Genomic DNA, 12,190 nt, shown 5'->3' with positions numbered 1-12,190 from the left:
TTCCATGTGCTTGGTATATCTGATTAGGTGAGGTTTTCAGATTTGAAGCCAACAGAACTCTTTTTCATCCAGACCGACCAATGGATAAGATACAAATCAACACAACACATCGTCTGGTGCACTCCACTCTGAACAAGCGAGAGCTGGTCGCAATCCTTCAGACATCATAACTGTTGTATGTTGCTGCTTAGTGTAGTTCATTTCGAGCATAGTGTGAGCTGCGTAGTAGCCTGATCAGAGGAGGGTGGAATCTCAGAGCTTCCTTATTGCAAAACTAAGTTCACTGATTCTCCCATGCATAATTCATTCTCCACCAAAACAACTAAAGGCTCAACTTTAAGTTCTAAATACTTTTTTTTTTATAAGAATATGATCCTCTTTGATGTCATCAGATTCTACAGGCCAATTTTTATTGGATGCTCCAAGAAATTCCAGAGGTTCATGTTCAATGTTCTCAATTTCATCAGTGACCCACATAATTGGTATGGGTAATCCCAACAAAAAATAGTGAGGAGTGTCAACCACTATTGCAGAATCAGTTGGGTAACTTGTAAGCCAAAGATAATTAGATTTTATACTAAGATTTGGAAAGTCAACTTGGTATTGATCTCTAATTTGAGGAAGGACCTTCGGATTTCCAAAGGCATCACATATACCAGTGGGTTCTGAAGACAGTGACTGTGCAGTAGATGCGTCTTCAGTGCCATCTTCACTGTGATTTATTTTAACTAAATACATCTCCTCCATTCAACAGCCCAAACCCATTGAAACCCACATGCAGAAGCCAACCTCAGAAAACAGGTTTGGTCGAAGAGAACTGAGCTTTCATGGTGAAGAAGTTTTTGCAAGTGATCGACCTTTACCTGTCTGAGTAATATTGTTGCGTCAATTCCAATCAAATTTCCCTTAGATTCAAGTAGAGGATCTCTGTTGTTCCCAGGATTTAAGATTGCATTTAAGTTCAAGTGACTTGAAGCTTTTTGATAAAAACTCGAAGGTATAGTTATCATCGATGTAGAGCTAAAGGCTACTAGGCAAGAACAACTCTCTAGTTGATTGATCTCATTCAACAACCTGTTTGAATCCCACCACTCCCCCACTTTTTTTATTCCTCCATAATCTTTTCTTGGAGTAAGATAAATGGAGCACCCTATGAGAAATGCCTTGGAAGTGAATAATGAATCTGGAGGCCCCTAAAAAAAATAAAACATGGGATACAACTTTATACTCTTTACTTTTTCCTTTTGCAAGTCTTAGAGACTAATTCAGAAAGATCATTTACTATGAAGTATGCGTATGACTACCAGACACTAACATTGCCACTACAAAAAAAAAAAAAAAAAACCAACACAGTGATTTCTGTTCTCCAAGTTGTTTGTTGTTCATCCTTTAACTGGTGCTTGTATGCTGGGCAATTCCTGATAGACCCCACTTGAACCTCCACAGGTACTGATGTATCTACATGATGCTGATAATACAAATCAACATATTCAACATCAAGACCCTTCAGGCTAGCCTCACAGTAGATGCGCACACATTCTGGAGTACCTTTTTACTAACATAAGTTGCATTCTTTCATAATCGAACTTTGCAGCTACTTGAGCTTCTTCACTTGGCAGTTGCTTTAAGGCCTTACCAACCAGAACTTGATCAACATTGCCTAGGAGTGGATGGAAAGGAGTTGTTAGTGTGGAAGCTAGAGAGTGGTACCCATATTGTCAGTTTGTCTTCTTTAATATCATAATTTCTAGAACTGGAATCTGCTTCAACAGGCTCTGAATTGGAATTATGAAATTCATTGCTCTCACATCCACAAGCAGAATCACTAGGTGCAAGGGGATTAATAAATTCCTCAATTTCCAAATTCTGAATCAAGAAATAGCTTTTGTGGTATTAAGACCACAAAAAACACACTTTTCTCAGCAACCAAGCATGAGACAAGGACAAAGGCGAATTGAATCTGAAAGAAGACTTATAGGAATTTGGTGTGCCTCTTCATCAGAATTAATAGAAATAGAGGATTATGATTGAATAGCTTTGCTTTACCGAGTGCCTTAGAAAGAGTGAACTTTATTGATGTATCTGCAATGCTAGTGCTTCCAAATGATGACCTAAGGGCGAATGGAACAAATTCTGCTGAGAGTTCCTCATTCTCACCCAATCCGTCATTGCTAGCCATTAAGGCCATTGTGAAAATCGAAGGGACTGTTTGTACTGGTTTTGAGTCCCTTCTGATATTACCATGAATGTTGAGGGACAGTCACAAAAGTTCTCAGCTTTTAAAGTCTTGCCATCAGATGACTAAAGTGATAAGACTCAAAGAATGAAATCAAGTAAATCACTCTAGACATCTTAATCATGGCTTTTGCATTCCTGGACATAACCCTCAATCACTAAGAAGTGATGCAAAAAAGGAGAATCTCATGTCTTAGACATGATAAAGCTCCATCTTGTTCGCCAGAACCATCATGAATCATTGAATAGGGTAGAAGCCTTTACTGCTATCACCATTCAGTGCTATTGGTTTTTAACCCTTTCTCAATCAAATATTTGACAATTGCAAAACTGGCTCTGATGGCCTCTGATGCATTAGGCAAAACCCTGAGAATGATTGGACCAATATTTCATGCAGTCCATATCTGCAAAGGACTCTGCATTTCACTTGAGAAAATTCTCAAGAGACCTCCAAGCCATTTCTACATTTCCTCTAGTGCCACTTCTCGCCAGCTGATGAAGCATGTGCAACACAGTCCTCTAATAGAAGGCACAAGTTTCTATTTCAGTCTCTGACAGCTTTGGTATGGTTTAATATGGAGCAGAGACTAAAACTAGGCACCAGCAACCTACAAAAATTGATAATATCGAATCCTTGAAATATTAGCAATTCGCTTTACTGCATAGATTCTCAAGTAATATGAAAATTCCTGATTATGGAAAACTGTAAGACCTTCCTTTACACTGAGCTCTCACTCTGTTACCAGTCCAATTGTGAGATTACTCAGGACCAATAATCCCTAAAATTGTTGTATAATCTACAACTGCAACAGTTTCTGAAGATGCCAAGACAAGCTTGGGATTGAAAATATTCGAACTTCTGTTTTCCACGGGTTCCATGTCAAAATCTGGAATTGCCGCAATATTGAATGGAGCCAAGACATACTCAAGACTGAAAATATCTTCATCCCATTTCATTAGTTTCACTGCTGGCAAAGATATATTCAAGCAACAACTCCATACCTGGAAGCAACTCTTTTCAAAATTCAAGTACAAAAGATAAATTAACCTCCCCTCAGATCTTTCCATACTTGAATTGTGATATTTACAAAGGAGAATTCTTCATGACAATTTGATTACTACTCAAAACATGCTATTTTGTAGCTTGTAATTAGCTCTTTTAAACACCCTTGAGTAGTAATTATTACCTTTTAACCCAATTAACATGTTAAGGACCCTTGCAATCGTTTCTAACAATTGTGTTAAGTTTTGGTGCTTTTTGATAGCTTTATGCTCACCAAAGCAATTTAAGAATGAGGGAGAGCTATTTATAGTTCATGGCAAAGCTTTTGAAAGCTTAAATTTATGAAGAAATCAAGCTATTGAGCCTCATAATCCTTTGCCTTATTCGTTCAAAGTATACAAGGAAGAAACAATGGAGAAGAGGAAAACAGGGGATGAAAACAGGGGACACAGCTGCAGTCTTTCATCGCACTTTTGGAGCACTTTTCGAAGTCTATTTTTTACATTATATATACCATTTCAAAGCTCAGAAAGTCAAGAATCCAACGGTTCAAACCATGTACGATTTGGAGCTGAAATGAGAAAGATATGGCCTTCGGAAGACAACTGCATCAAGCTGAGGGACAATTTCGCACACCACTGTGCAAGGTGCGAATTCCTCAGTCCATTGTGCGAGAATTTCGCACACCTCAAATCAAGGTGCGAAATTGGAACTCCAGCGTGCGAAAATTGGATATTTTTGCCGACTCTTTTTCTTCTGATATTTTTGTGTCTAAATTTCCATTTTCTCCTTGTATTCAACCACTCATGTAATTCCTTAGTTAGGAAGTATCCAAGGAAGGGTAAAATTACCTTCCTATATAAATTCTCTTGTAATCACTGAAAATCATCTTCGGAGCTTTCTCCAGGAGACCAACTGATGTAAATTTGATACTTAGTGAAATACAGAGATCTCTTTTGTTTTCTTTTTCTCTCTTCTATTTTCTATTTCCTTGCAAGCCAAACACCCTCTGAGGATGTTTTCCCAGAGGATGAGAGGCTAAACATTTAGTTTCTTGGAGTAAAGGAAGCTAGGTGAAAAGTCCAGATTAAAACATGGAAAGTTTCCGTGCATTAAATTCAGGTAGTTGGAGTCCATAAATGGTTTATAAAGCCAAGGTTTTGCCTTAAATTCCTTTGAATCACTTTGACTGGCCAATACATGGTAAGCTTAAGGTCTCTGTGGATGCTTATTGCTAGATCCATATCAGTCCATTAGTTATCATGTACGAGCCATTGGAAAGTGATTCAAGGTGATAGCCCATAGTGTCTTAAGCCATTAATGGACCTTGACTACCATCTCTAGTGACTTTTTATGGATTAAAACTTCATTGTCAAACCTATACCGGTTCGGGAAATAACTATAGGTTAAATCCCCAATGCGAGGAGAAAAATCTGGAATTTTCCACTTTGCATCTGGCACTTGAACCTAGCAACCTTCAGCTCCGGGAGACTTTCTTTCTTACACTTTTTACTTAGTTCTATTTGAGTTTAGTTTAAATCACCACTTTCAAAACAATTTTATTTTCTTTTAAATTTCAAGTTTGTGCTAAAGGAAATCATCAGAATCAATTTCTAATTTAGAGTCTGTCACTGATAGACTGAAAACCCATCCCTGAGTTCGACCCTAGAACTACTATACTATAGTAGCTTTGCTACGCCAGTATAAGGTCATAGGTTTTATAAATGTTTTTTATTAAAAGACCCGGCTGGGCAACGAATCAAATGGCGCCGTTGCCGGGGATGGTGCCACAATACAGTGATACAACCTTTTAGAGGCTACTTGTGATTTTCATCACAACCAGGGTGAATTCCTTTTTCACTAATTTCATTTTCTTTCTTTTTCCTTTTGTTAATTTTATATTCATTTTCTTCCTAACTTTAACCTTTTCTTTAGTTTCCTTTTGTTTTTACTATATAGGAATTGTAACTTGTGCATGCCCTATTGGATTAGGGACCAAGAGGGAAGATTAGTAAGGATTGAGAATCCTTAAGACACAGAGTTGGATATCTGTGTAAATATCATGGACCCTCCACCAGAGGATCAGAATTCTCAACAAGGTCAAGGGGGTAATCCCAATGCATACCTATCCATGAGGGATAGAATGCATCCCCCAAGGATGAGTGCACCCTCATGCATCCTGCCCCCACTTGAGCAGTTGGTTATAAGGCCCCTTTTTGCGCCCCTCCTACCAACTTTCCATGGAATGGAGAGTGAGAATCCATATTCTCACATCAAGGAGTTTGAGGAGGTGTGTAATACCTTTAGAGAGGGAGGAGCTTCAATAGACTTGATGAGACTCAAGCTATTCCCTTTCACTTTGAAGGACAAGGCAAAAATATGGCTTAATTCTTTAAGGCCAAGAAGCATAAGGAATTGGGTTGATCTTCAGGCTGAGTTTTTGAAAAAAATTTTCCCCACTCATAGGACCAATGGGTTGAAGAGACAAATCTCAAATTTTTCTGCTAAAGAAAATGAGAAGTTCCATGAATGTTGGGAAAGGTATATGGAGGCCATCAATGCTTGTCCTCATCATGGTTTTGATACATGGCTCTTAGTGAGCTATTTTTATGATGGAATGTCTTCTTCCATGAAGCAAATTCTTGAAACCATGTGTGGGGGAGATTTTATGAGTAAGAATCCTGAAGAAGCCATGGACTTTTTAAGTTACGTGGCTGAGGTGTCAAGAGGATGGGATGAGCCCAACTCAAGAGAGAAAGGAAAGTTTCCCTCTCAACAAACCCAAAATCCAAAGGCTGGAATGTACATGTTAAGTGAAGACGTGGACATAAAAGCTAAAGTGGCAACAATAGCTAGGAGGTTGGAAGAACTTGAATTGAAAAAAATACATGAAGTCTAAGCCATTTCCGATACCCAAGTCCATGTTATGCCATGCACCATTTGCCAATCATGTGATCATGTGGTAGATGAGTGTCCAACCATGCCAGCTGTGAGAGAGATGTTAGGTGATCAAGTAAATGTTGTGGGGCAATTTAGGCCCAACAACAGTGCATCTTATGGAAACACCTATAATTCAAGCTGGAGAAACCACCCAAATTTTTCTTGGAAACCAAGGACACCTCCATACCAACCACAAGGCCAAACCCAAGTACCTCAACAACCATCTTCAGTGGAGCAAGCCATTGTAAACCTGAGTAAAGTCATAGGTGACTTTGTGGGTGAACAAAAGGCAATTAACTCCCAATTGCATCAAAAGATTGAAAATGTTGAGAGCTCTCAAATAAAGAGAATGGAGGGGATGCAAAATGATCTATCTCATAAGATAGATAATATTCAGTACTCCATCTCTAGGCTTACCAACCTAAACACAGTGATTGAGAAGGGAAAATTCCCCTCTCAACCAAGCCAAAATCCCAAGGGTGTTCATGAAGTTGAAACCCAAGATGGTGAGTCTTCAAATTTGAGGGAGGTTAAAGCTGTGATCACTTTAAGGAGTGGAAAAGAGGTTGATCAACCCCTGCCTAAGGTGGGGCATGATGAAGAACTCATATCAAAGAGACCCTTGATTAATGAGAGCAAAAGCCAAGAAGAGAAGAGTGGGAAGAAGAGTGCATCCAAATCAAGCATCGAGGAAGAACCAAGGATAGTGATTAAGGAGGATATGATGAAGAAACATATGCCTCCCCCTTTTCCTCAAGCTTTACATGGAAAGAAAGAAATCAAGAATTCATCAGAAATTCTTGAGGTTCTGAGACAAGTGAAGGTGAATATACCCTTACTTGATATGATCAAACAAGTCCCCACATATGCAAAGTTTCTAAAGGACTTGTGCACAGTTAAGAGAGGTTTACAGGTGACAAAGAATGCATTCCTCACTGAGCAAGTGAGTGCTATCATCCAGAGTAAGTCCCCAGTTAAGTATAAAGATCCGGGATGTCCCACCATATCAGTCAACATTGGAGGGACACATGTGGAAAAAGCTTTATTAGATTTGGAAGCAAGTGTGAATTTGCTCCCATACTCTGTGTATAAACAATTGGGACTAGGAGGATTAAAGCCCACAACCATGACCCTCTCCTTAGCTGATAGGTCGGTCAAAATCCCAAGAGGAGTGATAGAGGATGTTCTAGTTCAAGTGGACAAATTCTACTATCCTGTGGATTTTGTGGTGCTTGATACTAGTTCCACTGTCAAGGAAGAAAATTATGTACCAATCATCCTAGGGAGACCTTTCCTAGCTACCTCCAATGCTATTGTTAATTGTAGGAATGGGGTGATGCAGCTCACATTTGGAAACATGACATTGGAATTAAACATATTCCATTTATGTAAGAGGCATCTTTACCCTGATGAGGAGGAAGGATTTGAGGAGGTGTGCTTGATCAACACTTTGGTTGAAGAGCACTGTGACAAGAGTTTAGAAGAGAGCTTGAATGAAAACCTGGAAGTCCTTGAAGATGGGTTCCCTGAACCCTCTGATGTGCTAGCCATTATGTCTCCTTGGAGGAGACGGGAAGAGATCTTACCACTGTTCAACCAGGAAGACTCTGAAGGAGTTGCTGTGGAGGACCCTCCAAAGCTTATTTTAAAGCCACTTCCTGTGGGTTTGAAGTATGCATACTTGGAGGATGATAAGAAATGTCCAGTGGTAGTTTCCTCAACCCTCACTAGTGATCAAGAGGATAGTCTTTTAGGAGTCCTCAGAAAATGTAAGAAAGCCATAGGATGGCAAATTTCTGATCTTAAAGGGATTAGCCCTTTGGTGTGCACCCACCATATTTATATGGAGGAAGATGCAAAACCAGTGAGGCAACCCCAAAGGAGACTGAATCCTCACATGCAAGAAGTGGTGAGGAATGAAGTTTTGAAGCTACTTCAAGTTGGGATCATATATCCCATCTCAAACAGCTTGTGGGTGAGTCCCACCCAAGTAGTCCCAAAGAAATCTGGAATCACTGTGATCCAGAATGAGAAAGGGGAGGAAGTCTCTACACGTCCTACCTCAGGATGGAGGGTGTGTATATACTATAGGAGGTTGAATTCAGTGACTAGGAAGGACCATTTTCCATTGCCTTTCATGGACCAAGTCCTTGAGAGAGTCTCAGGACATCCTTTCTATTGTTTTCTAGATGGTTATTCAGGGTACTTCCAAATAGAAATTGATTTGGAAGATCAAGAAAAGACGACCTTCACTTGTCCCTTTGGTACTTTTGCATATAGGAGAATGCCCTTTGGTTTATGTAATGCTCCTGCAACTTTCCAAAGATGCATGCTAAGCATCTTCAGTGATATGGTGAAACGCATCATGGAAGTTTTCATGGATGACATCACTGTATATGGAAGTTCTTATGAGGAGTGTTTGATGCATTTAGAAGTTGTTCTCCATAGATGTATTGAGAAAGACCTAGTGCTAAATTGGGAGAAGTGCCATTTTATGGTGCAAAAAGGAATTGTCTTAGGACATATCATCTCCAAAAATGGCATTGAGGTAGATAAGGCAAAGGTGGAGCTGATTGTTAAGTTGCCACCTCCCACAAATGTTAAAGGAATTAGGCAATTCCTTGGACATGCCGGGTTCTATAGGAGGTTCATTAAGGATTTCTCAAAAATCTCAAAACCTCTGTGTGAGCTTTTGGTAAAGGATGCCAAGTTTGTGTGGGATGAGAAGTGTCAGAGAAGTTTTGAGGAATTGAAACAATTCCTCACAACTGCATCAATAGTGAGAGCCCCAAATTGGAAATTACCTTTTGAGGTAATGTGTGATTCAAGTGATCTTGCTATTGGGGCTGTTTTGGGGCAAAGAGAGGATGGAAAGCCCTATGTGATCTATTATGCAAGCAAAACTTTGAATGAGGCTCAAAAGAACTACACAACTACTGAGAAGGAGTTGTTGGCAGTAGTTTTTGCCTTGGATAAGTTTCGTGCTTATTTGGTAGGGTCCTCTATAGTGGTGTTCACTGACCATTCTGCTTTGAAGTACTTGCTAACCAAGCAGGATGCCAAGGCAAGATTGATAAGATGGATTCTTTTGCTCCAAGAATTCAATCTCCAAACCAGGGATAAAAAGGGGGTAGAAAATGTGGTAGCTAACCACTTGTCCAGACTTGTGATAGCACATGACTCACATGGTCTGCCTATCAATGATGACTTCCCTGAGGAGTCTCTCATGTCAGTAGATGTAGCTCCATGGTATTCTCACATTGCAAACTTTTTGGTTACTGGAGAAGTACCAAGTGAGTGGAGTGCTCAAGACAAGAGACATTTCTTGGCTAAGATCCATGCCTATTATTGGGAGGAACCTTTTCTTTTCAAATATTGTGCAGATCAAATTATAAGGAAATGTGTTCCTGAGCAAGAGCAATCGGGAATTCTTTCCCATTACCATGATAGTGCATGTGGAGGTCATTTTGCCTCCCAGAAAACAGCTATGAAAGTGATCCAATCAGGCTTCTGGTGGCCCTCTCTTTTCAAGGATGCCCATTCTATGTGCAAGGGATGTGATCGGTGTCAAAGGCTTGGTAAGCTAACACGCCGAAATATGATGCCCTTGAACCCCATCTTAATAGTGGATATCTTTGATGTCTGGGGTATAGACTTCATGGGACCATTTCCAATGTCGTTTGGACATTCCTACATCTTGGTAGGAGTGGATTATGTCTCTAAGTGGGTAGAAGCAATCCCATGTAGGAGCAATGATCATAAAGTGGTACTTAAATTCCTCAAGGACCACATCTTTGCAAGATTTGGAGTGCCAAAAGCCATTATAAGTGACGGGGGAACCCACTTTTGCAATAAACCTTTTGAGACTCTTCTAGCCAAGTATGGGGTTAAGCACAAGGTAGCTACACCTTATCACCCCCAAACAAGTGGCCAAGTTGAGTTAGCCAACCGAGAGATCAAGAATATATTGATGAAGGTGGTTAATGTGAATAGGAAGGATTGGTCTATCAAGCTCCTGGATTCCTTATGGGCTTATAGGACAGCTTACAAGACCATTCTAGGAATGTCTCCCTATCGCCTTGTTTATGGCAAAGCGTGTCATCTTCCAGTAGAGATTGAGTATAAAGCATGGTGGGCAATCAAAAAGCTCAACATGGATTTGACAAGAGCCGGGTTAAAGAGATGTTTGGATTTGAATGAATTGGAGGAAATGAGGAATGATGCATACCTCAATTCAAAAATTGCAAAAGCAAGATTGAAAAAATGGCATGATCAGTTGGTAAATCAGAAAAATTTTACCAAAGGACAAAAAGTTTTGCTTTATGACTCTAAACTTCATCTCTTTCCAGGAAAGTTGAAATCCAGGTGGACGGGTCCTTTCATAATTCATGAAGTGCATCCTAATGGAGTGGTGGAAGTATTCAATCCCACAGGCAATCAAACCTTCAAAGTTAATGGCCATCGTCTCAAGCCATTCATAGAGCCTTACAGTACAGACAAGGAGGAGATCAACCTCCTTGAACCACCACAACTCTGAGGGAAAGCAGGGTATCATGGGCTAAATAAGTCCATGAATTTTTTGTTATAGTTTTATAGTTATATCATTATTTTTATTTCTTTTTATTATAATTTTTCCTCAATCTTAGTTTATTTTGTCTTAATTCAAGTCAATTTTGATGATAAATTTCAGAAAAAAATCATGAAAGATGGGGAGAACTCTTCAAAAGCAAGACAGGGGAGTAAAACCAAGGAAACAGAGCACCTGATTTCAAGGTGCGAAAATTTCGCACACCCCAAGACCAAGGTGCGAAATCCTCGGTCCAAAGGGAGCCATTTTCGCACACCCCAAAACCAAGGTGCGAAATTTTGTTCAAGGTGCGAAAAATGATTTCAAGGTGCGAATTCCCTAAAAACCAATTTCGCACACCACTGTGCAAGGTGCGAAAATTTTCGCACTGTGCGAAACACTCTCCTGGCACACGAGTGCCATTTTCGCACACCTCAAGCCACTTTTCACACCGTGTGAAACAAGGTGCGAAAATTTCGCACACTTGATTTCAAGGTGCAAAAATTTTGCACACCTCATTTTAAGGTGCGAAATCCTCAGCTAAAGGGGTGCCATTTTCGCACACCTAATTTCAAGGTGCGAAATTTGCAGGCCAAGGTGCGAGAATTTCGCACGGTAAAATTTTAAGTTCCAAAAATTTTAAACGGACTTTTAAATTAAAATTTTACCCCCGAAATTGTACCTAACGTCCAAAAACGACTTTTCGGTTGCCTTGGAAAATTTTAAAACATCAAAAACCCCCTAAACCTCATTCCTATATAATCCCTTGAAGACCAGAAGCTCAAAGGACTCCCCCACGAACCAGCTGAGAAGCCTCTGGAATCCCAAACAGTCGCCCACCTCCATTTCGGCCATGGCGAAGACTAGAGGAGGCCTTTCCGGCTCCCCATCCTCACCGACACCTCGACCACATCGAGCCGCCATGGGAGCCGCAGCTTCGCCACCTGTTCAGGCCCCGGCCATTCCCCCATCTGAGGGGGAAGCCCCTTCTCAACGCCGATACCCCACCAGGAGACCACCCGCGGACCCTGTGCCACCTGCCGACCAAGCTCAGAGACCTGCTTCTCGGCCCCCTGCCAAGAGAACCAAGTTCTCGGGTCCTGGAGAGTCATCCCATGCGCCTCAGACAGAGCCGCCTACAGAGGAGCCTCGGATTCCTGTGGAGATTACCCCCGAGACCCTTATCAGGCGTCCCATGATAGCCGGACCACCGATAGAGGGCAACTTGGATTGCAGAGATCGATCCTTCCACTCCGAGACCTACTTTGATATAGAGGCCCTCAGACAGCAGCCAGAGCTTAGAGATTCATTCCGACTGCTGCAGAGGTATCACATGGAGAATCTTCTCACTCTTAGGCAATTCTACTATCCCAGAGTAGTTATAGATTTTTATCAATCTATGACTACTCGTGGCCTCCGCAATCCTACCCTCATCCAATTTACCA

The 12,190-nt window shown here is 40.7% G+C and overlaps 1 protein-coding gene across 1 annotated transcript in view; it reads right to left on the bottom strand.

The window, feature by feature from the left end:
- Positions 1-11,600, bottom strand: part of LOC104878192 (putative pentatricopeptide repeat-containing protein At5g40405) — a 29,422-nt gene extending 17,822 nt beyond the window's left edge. Inside the window, exon 1 of the mRNA XM_010648094.2 lies at positions 11,493-11,600. Within this exon, the coding sequence (XP_010646396.2) occupies positions 11,493-11,600 (108 nt within the window). The remainder of the gene's footprint in view (positions 1-11,492) is intronic.
- Positions 11,601-12,190: the final 590 nt, after the last annotated feature.

Source organism: Vitis vinifera, chromosome 1 (assembly GCF_030704535.1).
Source record: "Vitis vinifera cultivar Pinot Noir 40024 chromosome 1, ASM3070453v1".
Lineage (NCBI taxonomy): Eukaryota > Viridiplantae > Streptophyta > Magnoliopsida > Vitales > Vitaceae > Vitis > Vitis vinifera.
This window is presented reverse-complemented; position numbering and strand designations above follow the sequence as displayed.